Source organism: Palaemon carinicauda, chromosome 6 (assembly GCF_036898095.1).
Source record: "Palaemon carinicauda isolate YSFRI2023 chromosome 6, ASM3689809v2, whole genome shotgun sequence".
In the NCBI taxonomy this organism is placed as follows: Eukaryota; Metazoa; Arthropoda; class Malacostraca; order Decapoda; family Palaemonidae; genus Palaemon; species Palaemon carinicauda.
This window is the reverse complement of record NC_090730.1, coordinates 139,074,855-139,094,912: the sequence shown is the minus strand read 5'-3', so window position 1 is coordinate 139,094,912 and position 20,058 is coordinate 139,074,855. Positions and strand designations below refer to the sequence as shown.

General features: G+C 42.8%; 1 protein-coding gene across 2 annotated transcripts in view; it reads right to left on the bottom strand.

The window, feature by feature from the left end:
- Positions 1 to 1,819: 1,819 nt before the first annotated feature.
- Positions 1,820 to 20,058, bottom strand: part of LOC137642663 (uncharacterized) — a 40,253-nt gene continuing 22,014 nt past the window's right edge. For both annotated transcript variants that reach the window (XM_068375430.1, XM_068375431.1), the window contains exon 2: positions 1,820 to 7,406. In XM_068375430.1, coding sequence (XP_068231531.1) covers positions 1,853 to 7,180 — 5,328 coding nt within the window. In that variant the 5' untranslated portion in view covers positions 7,181 to 7,406 and the 3' untranslated portion in view covers positions 1,820 to 1,852. The remainder of the gene's footprint in view (positions 7,407 to 20,058) is intronic.

Below are 20,058 nucleotides of genomic sequence, written 5' to 3'. Positions count from 1 at the left end.
TTGCCTCTCTTAGGAGGTGAGCAGTCGTCGGAAGACTGCAGCGAGTCCGAACTGACCCAGTGGCTACAACTGGGCCGTTGGACTTGCGCGGAAGGGACCGACTTGCGCTTAATAAGCTGCGAGACCTTGGTCCATGGTTTCTTACGAGAAACCTCTTCCGCAGACGAGAAATAAATGGGCTCTCTCGTCTTTGTGTGGGTGGGGCGATCTTGGGTAGATACGCCCGAAACCACGGAGGGAAACGTCTGTTCGTTGATCAAGGCCTGACGAACCCATAAGTCGTTCGACATTACTTCTCCCCTGGGCTTGGGAGCTTGCAAGAGGTCCCGGACTAGGTGAACGACAGGCACGAACAGACGAACCCTCGGACGCAACACTGTAACACTTTGCGCATATCACTTTATCACTTCGATTTTCTGTTTTGCACTTATTACACTGAAATCGAAACCTTTACTGATTTCTACCTGAAACACGCAATTCTACCCTTCATTAAAAGGTAGTAATTGCGAAATCAGTCGTATAATGCAGCTATTAATACTAGCAAAAAACAGAAAACATATATAAAGATAAAAAATTCAGTGGCTGGGAAAGAGACTAAACACTCGTTCAAATAAACTACGTTTACAATCTCTCACCGCACATAGCCTGGGGACAAGAATAAAAACCTAAAAACGTTTTACCTTCTTCCCCGTACAGCGACTAGGGAGGAGAGTAACACGAGAACAACGTTACCCGCTTGAACGGAAGGTTTTCTCTCCTCTCTCTCCCTCCGTCTCTATCTCTCTCTCTCTTTCTCTCTTGATTTTGCACCTAAGAGAAGAGGCCAATTATATTTTGTCAAAAAAACATGTTATTTGACTAAAGGAAAAAACTGAAAGGTTTTTCAATTAAAAAGTTCCTTTGAAATAGAATTTAAAACATTTAAGCTAAGAAAGAATGAACAAAACGTCAGAATCGATTTACTCTTACTGCAAAGTGAAACCGTGATACACTCTCTCTCTATCGTAACGATAGAGCGCATGTTGAACGTCCTGAACGTCAACAACTGCGTAGTCTAAAAAACTAAACGTTAGTTCATCTTTGAAAACAGTACGAAGACTATCAAAGAAATTCTTTCATAAAACATTAAATTTTAAAAATTTTAAATTCTTTAAATACGATATAACGGGCTCAACGTTGATTAACTTCGGTTCCAAGTTAGGACCGCCTACTATCAGGAAAGGTCGCATATAAACAAAACATAAAAATTTATTTTTATATGTTTATAAATGGAAAGTTAATCGAAGAGGCCTAATAATGGCGGAGAGATATAAAATATATAGATCTATAACGTGTTAAGCAAAATTACTAAAAACCTAAACACACTTCCGTCTAAGGGAAGGGTCGGCCATTTAAAAGTGAAAGAGAGTCCATACTCTCTTTGTCACCATAATTAAATCTATCCAAAACGAGTTCAAGTTTTGAGATGAGATAAAACACCTGCATAGCGAAAGCTCAAAACTAGAACAGTGTACTTCACCAAATAGTTGTGAAAACAAATCCAGTTAGTAACAGCGTATTAGTAGGTCTTGCCGGTAGCCCGACAGAGAGAACATTGGTTCTTTGTTTGCTTGGAGTACTAAGTACCTGCCCGACAGATGGCGCTGTTGATGTACACCCCCACCTGCATAGCGATCGCTGGCGTATTTTGACCGTAGGTTTTTCTGTCGAGCAACAGAGTTGCAGCTATATGATCACCGGCTAAGTTTAATATTGAAAAAAAAGAATAATATTCCACATCAATATAGGTACTATATGGAAAAGTCAAGGTCAGAAAAATATTTAATGATCAATAATACAATATATACAATTATTACATATCAAGTTCATAAATTTCATGATATACAATTTTATCATCACAATTATCTATATTTTCCAGTGGCCTCATCTCTACTTTTATTCTACTTTCCAAAGGGAAATCTTTTTCTGAGCTTTCATGAACAATAACATGAACACTGCTTGACTTTTCTTCAGTTGACGTCACTATATCAAATGACTTCTCAAGCCTCAGTCTTAGTGAATGTACTTTATGTATGTGCTCACACAAATCGGCTCTATCTTCACATGAACAAATGTAAAGATGACTACACAAATCTAAGCAAAGAAACTCTGAACACTTTTCATAACAGTTGACTCTATTACACTTTTTTTCTAAAACAATGACTGTATACTTTGTTGATTTGTCAACGCGTGACACAACAGTCCATGTGTCACCTACATTATTCACTTTCTCATCTTCTATTTCCAGTCCACTATAATGTCTACCACTTGAACCACTATGTACAGGCACACTAAGATGAGAATTTTTCCTATGCATTACATTATATTCTCTCTCTAATTTCAATAACAACTTAGTCAATTCTGCTACTCGTTGAGAAAATTTCCCACTCAAATTTAATGATCTTATGTGATTGTGTAAGTATTCACAATGTAGATTTACATTTGAAAATGGTTCAGAATACATAATACTATCTAAATCTTGCCGATAACACATTGCCCATACTTCTGGGTTTTCTAAAAAGTTTTCTGAAAAATATTTCATAAAATGTATGCAAATGCTGCTGTATAAATCACTAAAATTCTTACAAAGTACATGAAATTTACCCTGGTCTCTTTCATATAATATATTCATAAGGTGAAATGGAATGTCTACTTTATGATCTTGACTTTCAACAAATTCTTCAATTTTTTCAAGCAAACAATTTTTGACATACCAGTGACAAAGATAATGTTTTACATTATTACCAAACACTGCTTGAACTGCATTAAAAACTGCAGTGTCACCATCTGTAATAAGAGTTCGAACTTCTAGATTTATGTTCTGTTTCTTGAGTGACTTGAAAAGAAATTTTAAGGTAGATTCATTTATGTAATTACATATGAAATGGGCTACCGGGTACCCATTTCCACACTTATCAGGAACTGACAGATTAATCAACTGAAAACCATCAGCACAAAGATCAAAATAAGTCCGGACACACAAAACTTTACTGCACCCCTCTTTCATCATTTCAATTTGATCTTTGCTCTGGAAACCTATGGCAAAAAATTTATTCCAGTAAGGAAGAGATTCCAATTGTTCATCTCCTCCCACAACAGACCCCTGAGGCTTATATACGAGTAATGAGTTAAAATGCTCAGATTTCCCATTATTAAGAAGTTCTGTTAAATCTCTAGGTTTCCAATGATCTAGCTGATCTGCAAAAGGACTCTTTTCTGAATCATTCTGAAAAATGTGCCCTTTTTTCTCCAATCTCTTTTTCATGTCGTAAAAAAACCGACCCTTTACTGTATAACATTTATGAGTGAAGTTGCTGTTATTCAAGAGAACTCCTTCCTGAATACTATCACGGACACGTTTGGGAGAAACACCCATTAACAGCAGTTGTTTTCCTAACTCCTTGACATATTTTGGAAGAGGGGGATATGTTTTATAATCTTTCTTAACATCATGCGAGTGATAAGATATATACTTCACTGTAATCTTCCCATTTTTCTCCTTAACAAGCATTCTACTTGGGCACACTTTACCTGTTCTTACTCTAGTTTTCCATCTTCTTTGTGCATTACTTGCGCTATTACCTTCTCCACTTTGAGACAACTTTCTCTGACAAATACTTTCTCCTGCAGCTTGACAAACATAATAACTGTACTTCATATCATCTGAACCCAAACTTCCATTTCTTTTAGTAAATACAGCAAGACTCAATGCTTCTTCTTCCTCCTTCCAGGCAAGAAATAGTTTCTTTGATTCAAAGTGTAAGTCCTTACAATCAATTTTATCATCATGGTCTTCCTCTAGATGTTTAACCATGTGCTTAATGTGATAAAATTGTCTTTCACATGCTGGATAGATGCAAGAAGATTGTTTTCTAACCAAGTCACATCTATGCTGTTTCATATTATACTGGTCTCTGAACATTCGCAAGCATGTGCCACACTGCACAGATTTGGTGGTCTTTGCCTCTTCATGCTTTCTTATATGGTTTTCAAATCTAACTTTTGTCTTAAACATGGAAGAGCAAATATAACAAAGATATGGGAAATAATCTGAATGTTTATTTTGAACATGCCTTTGCAAGTTGAAGGAATCTCTAAATATTCCATCACAATGCTTGCACTTCACATTTTTTGAGTTAGATGCCACTGAAGCGGAGTCCTCTGTGGGCTCTGTGACTTTCACATCACAGTCATTTACAGAAGCTTCCAGTCTCCTTTTTTTATACTTAATAGCAGCTTCCAATACTGAACCAAATCGGGGTCTTTTTGACCTTTTCACTTCAACTTGAGAAACTACAACAGAATTTGAGTTTATTTTACTGATATTCATATGCTGTTCTTTTTCAACAGCACTGTCGTCTAACCTTCTTATCTTTACGAATGAGGTGTCACTCTCAATGTCTTCCACCTTTTCTAATTTTATCAAAGGAGTTTGTGATTCTGTCACTGGAAATGAATTATTTTTTTTAGTTTTAGTTTCTTTTTGCATAAGACTTTTACCCTTTTTCTTCTGTTCTGTGCAAGTTTCATCTAAAATGACTGTTTTTTTTTTAAGACAATTTCTCAATTTCCTATGCATAGGCTTTTCTGCTCTTTTCTCTGGCATTGTTCCATTCAGCAGCTTTGTATCTTGCTGTGACAAAATAATCTTTTCTAGTATCTCTACCTGTTCACTTACTTCATCAATGTTGATACTAACAAAATCAACATCTGGGTCAGTAACAGTTTCACATTCTTTCTTTATGATAGTTATACAATTATTTTTATCTATAGTCTCGGATACTTCTGATACTATAAATTCAATTTGTTTAGGCCTATTGTGAGCTGATGATATAAACAGGGAATTATATTGCTTCACTTTCAGAGAATGCACTTTATGTATATGTTCACACAAGTAGGCTCTATCATCACATGAACACTTATATAAATGGTTACATAGGTTTTCACAAGATGCCTCCATACATTGCTCATAACAACTCTGCTTTGTGCAAGAATAAGCCAATTCAATCACTGTAGACACAACTAAAGGATCATGTAAAGATTTCACTGACCATTTACCAGAAGAATAAGAAACACTACTATCTAAAATTGCCAAACCATTAAAGTGTTTTCCTTTGGCAGCAGAGCAGACCCTCTTACCAATTTGCAAATTCTTCTTGTAATGAAGGTAATGATCCTCTTGTATGCCAAGTATCAAAAATGCCATTTCAACAATGCTTTGAGAGGTGCCTGTAACTCCATTTGCAATAAGCATCTTCATTTTATTATGAACATACTCACAATGCAAGGAAACATTTGTGTAGGGAATTGGATTAGAAACATCTAGTGAATTGTTTCTGTAGCACATTGCCCAAACTTCTGGACGGGTAAGAAAATTGGATGCAAAGTACTTAACAAACACCGATTGATGATTACTATATTTTTCTACAAAATCATTACACATAAATTTAAAATTTGCTTTACTTCCTTCATGAAGGAGGGCATTAAGGGAATGATTCAAATTTTGGTCATCTACATCACATCTTTTATGGATCTCATCCCTCCAACATTTTTCTACATATGAGTGACAAAGGTAGTGTTTGACATTTCCAAACACAGCATTCATAGCATGTAAAATATTATCATCATCATCTGTCATAATAGACCTGACTTTAACTTTGGGACATCTAGTCTTTAAAGACAAGAAAAGAAGCTGCAACGTAACTTCATCAAAATGACTTGTTAAGAAATATGCTACTGGATAACCATTTCCAAAGACATCAGGAACAATAAACATTACAATTTCAAAACCAAAGAGATCATAAGTTTGTGATGAAGTTATACAAAGTATCTTGTGAGCTCTTTGTTTCATCATGATACACTGCTCTTTTGTCTGTAATCCAATAGCAAAGAGATCACTGGAATGAGGAAGTTTATCCAACTTTTCATTTCCAACGATGACAGTCTGTCCTAGAGGTTTGAACACAAAAACTGGATCATACTTTTCCTTGGTGCCATTTAATGATGAAAGAGACTGGAAATCAAGTCTCTTCTTTAAATCAAAAAAGTATCGGTTACTAATGACATACCCTCCTTGAGGGATTATATTATTACCTCCATAAAGTCCCTCACAAACACTTTTACGTACCTGTTGGGGTGATGCACCCATTAACAAGAGGTTTTTTGCATAAGTTTTCACTGAATTTGGCACTGGAAGTTTATCATTTTTCACACTTCTTGAGTGTGAATGGAAGGAAATATATTTGACAGTTATCTTTCCATTTGCCTCCTTCACCAACATTCTACTGGGACACAATTTACCAATTCTAACATGACCTTTTTTCCATCGTTTTGTTGTCTTTCGAGGCCCATTTATAAATTCACCATTTGCCTGACATACATAACATCTGTAGCTTCCATAATCTGAATCAACTGTTCCTGATCTCTTACTAAAATATGCAAAGCTTTTTAGTTCTTCTTCCTCTTTCCACCTCTGAAATAAATCTTCTGATTCAAATGTTAAACAGACAGAATTAATTTTACTATCATGCTCTTCCTCCACATGCTTCAGCATTTTTGTAACATGATAAAACTGCTTATCACACTCAGGGTATAAGCATGCTGACTTTTTATAATTTTTGGAACAATTGTGTATTCCCAAGTTATGCTTATCCCTAAAGACTCTGGAACATTCAGAACAAGTTACACCACTCCCACTGTCATTTGAGGAAGAGTGTTTCTTTAAATGGCGCTCTAACTTTCTCTCAGTATTATAAACTGCAAAACATAGGTTGCAGGTAAAGCATTTACTATGCTTTGTTTCAAAGTGCCGGTTCAAGTTATGTTTATCTCTAAAGCACCGACCACAAACTTCACAAGTAATATTGTCTTTTTTGGCTGTAACCAATTTTTTCTTTTCTTTTCTGTGATTCCCAGACATCTGCTTCGATGGGACTTTAATATGAGAATCTTTTGGTTCAGGTTCTTTTATCACATTATTTTTATTGCTTTTATTGTGAAATTGAAAGGAACCATTCTCTAAAGCCTTATCTAAAGGAATAGATGGATATGGGGGGCATTCAGAAACAGATACGCAATCCACATTTGCTAAACTTTGTGACACCTCACATTTTTTGCTACCAATTTCCATTTCCTTAACCATCTCTTTCTCTATACAGTATATATTATTAGAGTGATGAATTACCTATTATTGTATATACTCTCTATGGGAACAATCCATTGAAATGATACAAAAACAAATTCCTAATCTATAAGAAGTGATAGAGATATTCTCATACCAAAAGAGGAGGAAAAGCAAGCTCAAAGGATATGGGCTTTTATAGACCTGCTTGATGAACTAGGATGAAATCAAGTTACACCAATGTACCCTGCAAAAGAGAAAAAAAATGTATTACACTTTCAACTACAATGATTAAAATTACTATTAGTAAAATTATTAAAATTATTGAGCTTATTACAGTAGGCTATATAGGAAACTTTATATTATCCAATACTGTATGCCAATCTTTTATGTTATACTATATCAATATAACAAATTTGGAAGTAATTTGTATTTTTCATAGTATAAAAACCTGGAGCTATCTATAAGGGTATACTTTTGGTGTAGCTAAAAGACGAGCCATGATAATTTTAGAGAGGGATAACTACCACATCCGCTAGTTAGCGGGTGGGGGTGGGGTAGACTGGCTACTCCGCTCACTCACACTTCTCGGCTGAGTAACCACTTTGCTTTATGGCAGGACTTCTCGGGGGACAGGGTGGCTGGCCAATTTGTATAAATAGCTCCAGGTTTGTATACTAGGAAAAATACAAATTACTTACAAATTTATTTGTTCCGGCGTAAATACAAACCCTCTTAGGAGGGAGGAAATCCTCATCAACTGGCCTTGGTCATGACCCGGGGTCCTCTCTATTTCAATCTGTAATCGATAGTAGAAGGAACCCTACCCTTGCTAAAATCAAGTGCCGATATGAGGTAATGCACTGATAGCGACATGTAGAAGATTGTGTGTGAGTGAAACTAACAATGTGGCTTGTCTTTAACATAGGAACTTGAGTACAAAACCTATTATTCTTAAGACTTACCCAATACCCTCCCCGAACAAGGTACTGGGGACGTAACAAAGTATTATTCTTTACTTAGGAGGCACAAGAGAAATGTGGCTGTTTGAGTAGGTTGTGCCGTAGAGGGAGTTCTCTCGGAAGTTCCGTTAGGAATTGCGGAAGGTCCGGAAACCATTCCAAGTGATGAGCCACAAAAGGGACATCGAGCAATTGACTGATATTCTGGTCTTGTTGAGCATCCTCCTCATCAGACAGAACGAGGGAATAGCTTACACGTCGGTGCTGTCCCACCGTTGTTGGGAGGCATCTTGCCAGAGTGCCTCGGGATCTGGGACTGGGGGGCAATACAGCGAGCGCTTGAAGGTCAGCGCTGTAGCGAACCGATCCACAGTCGGGTAACCCCACAAAGTCAGGACTTTGTTGGCTACTGGATGATCCGAGGACCACCCGGTACTCATTATCTGAGAAGCTCTGCTTCGACCGTCGGCAAGTACATTCCCTTTGTCTGGGATGAAGCGAGCCGATAGAGGAATCGAGTGGACTTCGGTCATCTCAGTATTTCTACTGAGATATGGGATAGCTGCTTGAAAAGGTACCTCCTTGCTTGTTGATGTAAGTCACTACTGTGGTGAAGTAGCTCATCATACCACAGAGTGATCCGCCAGGTCCTTGTTGGAACTGTTGAAAGGCCAGGAAGACGGCCTTCGTCTCTAGCAGATTTAAATGGAGGCACTTTTCCGATTCTGACCACAGGCCTGAGGTCCTGTGGTACAGATCGTGGGCACCCCCCCCCTTCCTTTGAGGTGTCCGAAAACAGCATCCAAGCCGGAGGAAGAAACGAGAAGATCCATTTTCCTTCGTAGGTTCTCGCTTGTCACCCACCACTGGCGATTCGTCCGTTCCGCAGGATCCATAGGGATCATGGTGTCCGGGGAATTGCAGCCTTGATTCCACCAGGACCTGAGTCGCCCCTGGAGAGACCTCATCCTGAGGCGACCGTAGAGAACTAGACGAGCCAAGGGTGAAAGGTGACTGAGGAGATGTAACCACGATTGGGTTGGAAGCTCTTCTCGTCTGAGGAAAGGACTTGCGACTCTTCTCAGCCTTGCTATCCTGTCATCTGATGGAAAGGCGTTATGGAGATTGGTGTCTATAATCATGCCTAGGTGAACCAGAGAGGACTCCTCAAGACTTACCATGATCCTTAGATCCTGGCAAAGTCCTAGAAGTTTGTCTCGGTGTCAAAGAGGGAATGACTCCGAGTCTGCTAGGATCAGGCAGTCATCCAGATAATGGAGGAGACGGAAGCCGATCCTGAGTGCCCATGATGAAATTAGGGTGAACCGTACGGTGAAACCCTGTGGTGCTGTGGAGAGACCGAAACATGGCACCTTGAACTGGTACTCCTTGCAGTCTATGCTGAATCCTAAGTACTTCCTTGAAGACGGATGGACTGGGATCTGGAAGTACGCGGTCTTCAGGTCCAGAATACGCAAGAAGTCTTGGGGTTTACTGCCAGACTGACTGTGTCTGCGGTCTCCATGCTGACCGAAATATGCTTTAATCTGGACCTCTGCCCTCAGAGTTCGCCGCCTTGCTGATCCCATGACAAGGGTATTAAATGACACCGGATTCGTCCTCAGGAGAGGTAGAGGTGTTGTGAACAGGACGCGATATCCCTGACTGATTAAGGAAATCGTCCAGGAAACGGTCCTGAGTTGCCGCAACCTGTCTGTGCAGCCTTGTAGGTATCCCCCCACTGACGGACATGCAGGAAAACTGGCAATCCTAGCGTTTGCGGCCTCGGCTGCTCCTAGGATTCTTCCCTCTCCTGAGGGACTAATTGCCTTTCTTGTCCTTGACCGGAAAGGGCTTAGACAAGCAAAAGAAGATCGTTGGCGCTTGCGAGTGTAGGAAGATCGTCGGCGCTTGCTCGCGAAAGAAGATCTCGGCGCTAGCGCACGTAAGAAGAGCGTCGGCGCTTACACACGTACGAAGATCGTTGGCGTAAGAAGATCATTGGCGAGCACGCGTGCGCTAGGATACAAGGTCAGCTGACAGGACGATCAGGAACTGGGATGTGCCCTTAAAAAGGGGCGGTCATCCTTCGATGAGGACCGTAGGCAGGACTGCTTCAGAGTCCAGAGCCGAAGTCCTTCGTTGCAGTGCAAGGTAGAGCTGGAAGATCGGTAGGTCACCTGGCTCAACACTGGAAGATCTGCTCGATACTCCGAGGAAGGGTCTCTATGAGAGACCTTTCCCGAGAACGGGAGAGGTGCCCTTCGTAGAAGAGACTAGGAGACACTCGCAGGCTGAATCACTGGTGAGCGCCTGTGCGCTATCTCAGGAAACTCAAACGATGTGCGCTGATGCGCAGGTGAACGTTGGCGCGCAGTCCCTGAAACAGGATGTCTCTGGATGGCAGTCTCAGGAACAGCAGGCGAGCGCTTGCGTGCAATTGCAGGCGAGCGCTTGCGCGCAATTGCAGGCGAGCGCTTGCGCGCAATTGCAGGCGAGTGATTTCGCGCAATTGCGAGCGGGCGGGGGATACCTGGCACTCAAGGGACTTACTCATAATGTGAGAAAGCCCCTTTTGTTCCGAAGGGACCGGTGCCCGTTGGATAACGGGGTGCGAGGGCGCCCACAGAGTCAGCAGCCAGGAACGGAGACGGACGGTCAGCAGGTCTAAGAGATGGCTGGTCTAATCAGGAACAATCCTCCGAAGAGGGGTCTCTATGAGTGGCCTCTCTCGCGAACGAGAGAGGTGAACACTTCGTAGAAGAGACTTGAAGACACTGGTGATGGCGCCCCTTAGGGCCGTTGGATCAGCAAGCTAACCTATAAGGAGCAATCCTCCGAAGAGGAGTCCTTAAGAGTGGCCTCCCTCGCGAACGAGAGAGATCACCAGACTGAATCTGCAGCTGCTCAGCCCCTTGAGCAAAGCTGCAGGTGTGACTGCTCAGCCCCAAGAGCATAGCCACCTGAAGTTTTCATGCGCCCAGCCTTGCAACCGCTCAGCTCCTTGAGCATGGTTACAAGTGCAACCGCTCAGCACCAAGAGCATAACCGGCTCAGGACCAGGAAAACCCATCCAGGAATATTGAGGTATGAGAAGTTCCCCCTCTACAGAGGGAAGCTCCCACACCTGGGAAGGGAACCACCCTCGGAAGGGAAGTTACCTACCCCTGGAGGCGAACCTCCTTAGCGTTCTAAGATGAACTGAAGAGCTGACAGTTGTCACTGGAGGATTTCTAAGAGAAGGGATAACGCCCATGACGATGTCCTAGAGAGACGGTAGTGACAGCAGACTCCCCAGGCACAAACAGGACAGCTCTGCTTCGTTGGCACACTTTAGTCAAACGAAGAAAAAATTGCATGGTTAACTGGGAAAATAAAGTTAAATAATTATTTAACAGAAATTCCCCAGGGAGGAACTCCGAAGAGTAACCCCGAGGGAAAAGCAAAACATGAGAATTAAAAATTAAGTATTGTATGCACCCTTCTCCCGCAATGACATTCACGGGAGAAGGGGGAGGGAGGAGAACTGTAACAAAAACAGAATTATAACAGAATTTTAATTATGTAATTCATCTAAGAATGATCACAAATAGTAAGAACCACTGACCCCCAAAGGGAAGTGTTCTCCACAGAGAAGCTGAAAAGTTAAAAATACAATTGGATTTCATTAAAAATAATTGAGACAAATAAACGGAATAGCAACCCAACCCGCAACGGGAAAGGAGCTTCCGTAATAGTACGTAGTAGTACAGTAGTAGTAAGGGGTGAACGACCTCGAGTAGAGAGAGAGACCGTAGGCAAATTAAACTCCCATATTCCCTTCGCTGAGAATCCAAGTTCCCCATGGGAAAGGAGGAACAGCGAAGATAATAGATGAATGAAGAAAGTCCAGCGATGACGATTCCCCACGGAGGCCGTGTTAACGGAAAAGCCGAAGGTAAAACCGAAGGACGAAGAGGGAGAGGCCGTACCCCACAACGAGGAACCGAGGCACACACAGCACAAACACTGAAACGAAAACTTACTACATTTCTATACACAAATATATACATAAACATAAAGAATGTTTATATATACAGTGCTGTATATCACAAGTATAAGAAAAAGTAAGTAAAAAGAAAAAAAGCATTACAGTAATGGCTGTCAAAGAGGCAAGGGTGAAAGCGGACACGTCCGATCACTACCAGAGCCAAAGTAAAAGTGTGGTTACCACACAGGTGTGTGAGGGGGGAGGGTAGCTAACTACCCTCTCTACCCCCCGCTAACTAGTGGTGGGGTAGTAAACCCTCGTTAAAATTTTAAAGGCTCATCCTTTCAGCTACGCCGAAAGTAATACCCACTTTAAATAGCTAAGGTTTGTATTCCAGTTACGGAACAAATAAGAATTAAGAATGCGCCCTCCTCCCCCACTGACATTCACAGGAGAAGGGGGAGGGCGAGTAACTGTAATAAAAACAGAATTATAACAGAATCATAATTATCTAAATCATCTAAGAATGTTCACTAATAGTGAGAACCGCTGACCCCCCGAAAGGAAGTGTTCCCCACGGAGAAAGCTGAATAGTTAAAAATACAATTAGATTTCATTAAAAATAATTGAGACAAATAAACGGAATAGCAACCCAACCCGCAACGGGAAAGGAGCTTCCGTAATACTGTAGTACGTAGTAGTAGTAAGGGGTGAACGACCTCGAGTAGAGAGAGAGACCGTAGGCAAATTAAACTCCCACATTCCCATCGCTGAGAATCCAAGTTCCCCGTAGGAAAGGAGGAACAGTGAAGATAATAGATAAAAAAAGAAAGTCCAGCGATGACGATTCCCTACGGCGGCTGAGTTAACGGAAAAGCCGAAGGAAAGACCGATGGACCAAGAGGGAGAGGCCGTACCCCATGACGTGGAACCGTGGTGGCCTTGCACTACGCAAGTGTCGTTGTTGTACATCACACACACAGCACAAACACTGAAAAGAAAAGTTACTACATTTCTATACATAAACAAAGAATGTTTATATATATATTACAAGTATAAGAAAAAGTAAGTAAAAAGACAAAAAGCAATAATGGCTGTCAAAGAGGCGAAAGTGAGAGCGGACACGTCCGACTACCACCTGAGCCGACAGCAAAGTGAACTCAATCACAGGTGTGTGTGAGGGGGGAGGTAGCAAGCTACCACCCCTAGCCCCGCTAACCAGCGGTGGGGTAGTAAACCCTCGTTAAAATTCTAATGGCTCGTCATTTCAGCTACGCCGAAAGTAATTACCCATATTGAATAGCGTGGTTTGTATTTCAGTTACGGAACAAAGCGTGGTTTGTATGTCAGTTACGGAACAAAGGGGGTTTTTATTAACACTTAACCTTGGCGACAGGCCAGCGCAGGTGTCGGGACTGCTACGCAGGAAGAGACGGAAGATCAGCGAGGAGGTAGAGATGGCGACTGCGATAACGTACGATAACTTACACTATGTGGACTTTAATCTAACTTAGCTTTTTTTTTTTTTTTTTTCATTCTTATAATTTTTTTACATTTTTTCTTTTCTATTTTTAATTTCATCACTTTCACTCGATTCGGTCTTCCTTATCTTTGCTTCACTTTCTTTCTTTTCATCATGATCACTAGACCGTTTCGTAGATATTTTAAGGAAACTATCGAGAGAAAGTTGCTTGGTATAGCTTTTGAGAATTTTTCTAAAATGAGTTAAACAAACATCATTGAACTGCGCAACTACACGGCAAACATGATAAATTCGTAGATAATTTGTATTTTTCCTAACTATACAAACCTTAGCTATTTAAAGTGGGTAATTACTTTCGCGTAGCTGAAAGGACGAAACATAAAATTTTAACGAGGGATTATTACCCCACCGCTAGTTAGCAGGGGGTAGGGAGGGTAGTTAGCTACCCTTCCCCCTCGCACACCTGTGTTGTAGCTCCACTTTTGCTCGAAGGTAGGACTTCATGGGGGACAGGGCTGGCGGACAAGTTTGATTAAATAGCTAAGGTTTGTATAGTTAGGAAAAATACAAATTATCTACGAATTTGTCATTTGTTCCGTAACTGGAATACAAACCACGCTATTTAAAGTGGGTGACTTAACCCTTAGGAAGGGTGGAACAAGTCCCAGCCATACTGGCTTTTGGCTTTGCCCGGGGACTCATTATCTGAGTATGTCAGCACTCAACAATAAAGAGTCCCTGCACCTCGCTTGCACCTTGCTATTCAAGGGCTGCGGCCTATGTAAGATGTGTGTGAAGGAATATGTATGACTCGTCCTAGGAAGTTGACCTGAAGTTCTTTAGATGGAAACTTGAGGCTAGGACTCTCCCAATACCACCTCGTCAGGGTATGGGGACGCGACAGTATTAACTTAATACTAGGAACACAAGGGAACATGGTTTACCTGCAGAGGTTTGAGGTCAGCTGTGCAGACAACCCAGGATGCTGCTTTCCCCAAGAGAGGGGAGGATGAAGAAAAGAATAAGGGCCAGGCATACCTTTTCATTCATGCAGACTAAAACCGGGTAACAATGCCCTCAACCCTCTGCTATTTGTCCATTAAGGAGCCGGAGGTTTAAACCAGCTGTTGTGCAGCCACCACAGGGCCGATAGAGAACATATCGAGCCTCCTATGGGTCACGTCTTGCAGGTAGTGGGCTGTGAAGGTCGTTTGACGCTTCCACACCCCTGCTTGCAGAACCTGCATCACTGAGAAGTTTTTCTTGAAGGCCAGGGAGGTACCCACTCCCCTGACATCATGAGCTCTAGGGCGACGTGACGGAGGAGGGTCAGGATTCAGGGACACATGGATGGCCTTGCGAATCCATGCTGAGATGGTGTTCTTGGTAACCCTCCTCTTCGTTCTCCCAGTGCTGACGAATATAGCCTGCACTTGGGGACGAACTGCAGCTGTTCTCTTCAGGTATAGCCTCAGACTCCTTACTGGGCACAGTAGATGGTCTGGGTCATCTGTTATGGAACGAAGACTCGAAATCCGGAAGGAGTCGAAGCGAGGGTCTGGCACTCCCGGATTCTGAGTCTTAGCAATAAACTCGGGGACGAAGCTGAACGTTACCTCCCCCCATCCCCTTGAATGGGCGATGTCATACAAGAGACCATTAAGTTCGCTAACTCGCTTGGCTGACGCCAAAGCTAGTAGGAACACCGTCTTCCAAGTCAGGTGGGGATCTGAAGCCTGGCGTAATACAGTGAACCCTCGTTTATCGCGGTAGATAGGTTCCAGTCGCGGCCGCGATAGGTGAAAATCCGCGAAGTAGTGACACCATATTTACCTATTTATTCAACATGTATATTCAGACTTTTAACACCTTCCCTTGTACGTAGTACTGTTAACAAACTACCCTTTAATGTACAGAACACTTAATGCATGTACTACAGTACCCTAAACTAAAACAGGCACAAATATTAAAGGTGATTTTATATCATGCATTTCCTAAACATGCTAAAAAGCACGATAAAAAATGGCAACCAATGTTTTGTTTACATTTATCTCTGATCATAATGTAGAAACAAACTGGTGGTAGAGCTTTGCTTATTACCCAGACATATTTCCCATACTTTTCCCTTAGAACTACATCACATCTTCCTACTTTAGATATATATATATATATATATATATATATATATATATATATATATATATATATATATATATATATATATATATATATATATATATATATATATATATATATGTGTGTGTGTGTGTGTGTATATATATATATATATATATATATTTATATGTATACACATATACATACTTACATATATACATAAATACATGCATACATATATACATATATATATATATATATATATATATATATATATATATATATATATATATATATATATATATATATATATATATATATATATATATATTTTTGGGCTCAAGCCATGGCGTCCTGATGGAAGGTTCCTTTTTGGTAGCTTCCTTGGGTATAAGACTACTAAGATATTCCCAGAGAATTTAACCACAGGTTATCACAGAATTCTAACTTCTGGAGCGAGTATCTCAAAGGTTTCCCTTTAAGACATCGTAATACAACAGGGGACGCGCATGTCTGAACGCGCCACATAGCTATCTTCACCCCGAACAGAGTTAATGCTTCGGTGTGAAAGGATTGAGAATAGCTGGGAGCCGTTCCACAGCTAATCTCACTCGTGGCTACTACTGATACTCGAGACGTAAACAAACGGACGCCATTGCTCTAATGACGTCACGCCCGTCTTCATCCTTTGTTTAGTAGCTGCCCTACTTAGACGGATTTTCCCTGTGTTACCTTTATCGTTTTGCATCTTCGCTATGTCGTTACCTTCAGCCTCGCCTTCTTCTGGAAAGTTGAGTACAAGGTTCCAGTATTGTTTAATTAAGCTCTGGCCGTAAAGTAAATATTACTTTTCGAGATAATTGCTGTTTTGTGGCAGAGCTGTGCCTCTACCGGACCCGCCATTTTATGGCGTCGTTGTTGTTATGCATGTCTTATTTAGTTAGCCACAACAACGTTTCCGGCCTTATATACTAATCGATTACATTAGTTTATTTAGTCTTCATAGCTAGGAACTTTTATATCGTGTTTAGACGCTTTTTATCGGTCATCGATTGACCTCATACCAGTCGGCTACTATAGCCCCCAGGCCAGGAGCCTACATACAAGTGTTCATGCATGATTTATTAGTGATCCTAGGCTAAGTTATGAAGATAGTGGCATTATTTTACAATACTTTTGACAGTGATGCAAATGTTTTCGCCTTCAGGGACCATATAGGGGATAGGCTAGTCAGTGACTCTTTCTAGCCTAACCTAATGATAGGACCCCTATATGCTTTCTTCATCCCCTACCTTGGCATTCCCTCTATTTAGCCTTGATTCCTTTTCTGAGTAAAGGGATCAATTGTCTAATAGAGTATATATCGCCTCTCTGTCCTCCCTAAAGGAATGAACCCCCTTTAGGGTTGCGTCCGAGAGTGAGGTTAGGCTAGCCCTACCTCTATGGCTAGGATAGTCTATGACTTTCCTGCGATAGCGATATGTCTTCTTCCTTTCCTAGTTCAGGACTCTTAGCCCTGCTCTAGGTTAGGTTAGGAAGGTTTCTCTGTTCCATGCTGAAACTGTACTTTTGCACCGTTTTAGCTGATCTGCCTGATCTTAGGTTAGGGAGTGTCCTCCCTTTCCCTAGTGGCCGCTCTGGTACAGAAACCCTTCCTTGGAAGACTTCTCTCTTCTCCCTCCCCACCTATCTCTTGTATAGCCTAGCCTATGCTTAGGTTAGTTATACCCATCTGTCCCCTGTCCTACAACTCCTCCTTAGGGTGGAATAGTAGGGCTACCCGAGCTTCCTTGTGCAGTCCGCTCTGGTACATATACCTTCATAGTGTCCTATAAGGTTAGTTGCTAGTATAGCTCTGCATATGGGAGTCTCCCCCCTCCCCCCCTTTGGGTGTTCCCTAGCCCTCCCTTGGGCTACCTTGCTCCCGGTCCCTAGTGACCCCTGCTCATGGATGTTAGAGCCTGCCTCTATCATGGGTACACCCTCTCAGGGAGGGGGAGGGATGTCTGGAGTCCTGATGGTACTTCCTGCATCCCTTCCCCCCTCCCCCCCTGTCTCTCTCCCTATCCGGGTGCCGGTCTCTTGCCGCCTCTACTGTCGGCAATACCTGCCTCCTACTTGGTGACTCTTCCTAACCTTGCCGCCAGCCCCCCGTGTACCGAGGGACTGCCGGCTGCCGCCGGCTACTACCGGCGGCTCTCCTCCTCCTAGCTTGTCGTCCGCTTGCCGGTCGGCCGCCGGAGTGCCGGCAGTATATGCCGGCAACCCGGTACAGCTTTAACCATCCTTATCCCAGTCACCAATCCGGCATCCTCCGACTGCCGGAGCCGCCGCTCCCTGCCGGCGTGCCGCCGTTGTGCCGGCGGCCGCCATCCTGGTTTTTGACTGACTTTGAACATTGTCTGTCCTAATGCCAGAATCTATGCTGGAGCGAGCTCCGGCATGCCGGCGGCTTGCCGGATGCCCCGGAGGCGTCAAGAATACTTGCACCCCCTTCCTGTAGCTATCATAGGACAATGATAGCCCTATATTGCAAACAGATAGACTGTTTCTACTATTAAGATCAGTACCTAGTACTGCTCTGTTAGTGATCATGCTGTCTCTTTGCATTCTTCTAATTCCAGCATGCTATGTGCATCTTAGCACGGCTGGTTGCCAGAAACAGTTACCTTTAAAAGAGGCCTTCTGGCCCTTAACTTGGAACCGAATGTTCTCGGTCCCAATCTTGCCCTTGGATTTTTCCACGGAATTCCAAAATACTTGGAGCTCTAAGGAATTATATCCGGTGCCCTCGGTCACTCGGATTATCCAGGGACCAAGCTTATGGTAACCAGCCGGGCGAGATGCATGGAGCATGTTCTCCTTTACTATTTTCATTCTCTATGCATCACACCTTTCATTAAGTTAAAATTAATAATTAATATTAACTTAGTTTAAGAGCCATTCTTATGACTCCCCCATACTCATTTTCTCTTTCTTCCACAGGAGGAGCAGATGAAGTGTGATTTCGCCTTCTGCGCTGTGAAACGCCCGCAGTTTTACGGGCATACGGCTTGCAGGACTCACGCCCCTTGTGCAGACAAGAAAGGGGATTTGAAGTTTTGGAATCCACTGAACTGTACGGTCTGTCAGGCTCACCTAGTTGAGGCCTTCCATAATCCTCCCTCAGCGGAGATTAGAGACATTTCTCGTGAAAAGCTGCGCAAGTGGGTGCGTGGCTTCCAGAAAAATGCTACCGGACCGTACCTGGCCACCGAAGAACTGAGGTCACTGATGTTCCCTAAGGCCTCCCCTGACTCAGTGGTACCCAAAGACGTGATCCCCACTGTCCAAATTACGGTGGAACCTGATGTAGTCATGGCTCAGTCCATGCACGAGTGTCGTTTGGATTCCGAAGATGACGAACAGATTTCGGATGTCTCGGAAGACACGGAGAAGACGCTTATGGCTCAAGGAGCCGAAGATGACGAAGACAAGGTGGAATACGCCGAGTCGGAGCAAGAGGTCGCTCCCCCCGTCCATCCCCCCTCCTACTCCTACACCGACGGAAATGTCTATTCCGTCTACCTCCTCGACTCCGGATCCTTCTTCTTCCACTCAAGAATTGATCCGACTGATTAGAGCCGTCATGGACGACAGGCTGAAGGAGAACCAGGAGTCCATCAGGTCGATGATAGGATCTAGAGAACCGAAGAAGATTTCGGTCAAGGATCTCCCCGCTTGCTCTCATGCCAACCCGTGGAGGTATGCAGAGCATATGGTTATTGCGACCGGCAGGATCTTTGTCAGTGATAAGATCGGCACGGTCCCTTTGGAAGATGTGGAGTTCTTCCCAAACTTTGAGGCCTACCCGGACTGTTACGTCCGGCTTCGTTCCGAACCTGCCTCGAAGGAAGAGACCGAACCTAAGGAAGAGATAGTGTTCGATCTCGCAAAGGCCCAGGCTATGCTAGCCTCCGCATTCAAGAGTAGAGGCTTTACCTGCTCTAAGCTTCCGGCATTGAGCAAGAAGCACCCTACTTACGTTGCACCTGAAACTGCGGTTCTTCCATTCTTGGAAAAGGCCTTAGCTGCATGCCTTAAAGCGGCGGATGAAGGGAAACCCTGCCCTGCATTGGAGGAGTGCAGACCCTTCTCCATAGTGACCCCCCCTGACGCTCGACACTGGAAAGATGTTCAACATACTTTCGTCGTGGGAAAGCTCGATCCTGACGTCGCCGGACGTCAGTTTAATGAAGACCTCCCTAAGCTCAACGATCACCTCCTTCGTCGGGAACAAGACACGAAGGAGAGGCTTGCGGCATCTCTTTCTCATCAAGTCCAACTTGAAGTTATGGCCTGTGACACTAGAGTACCAGACCACTACATG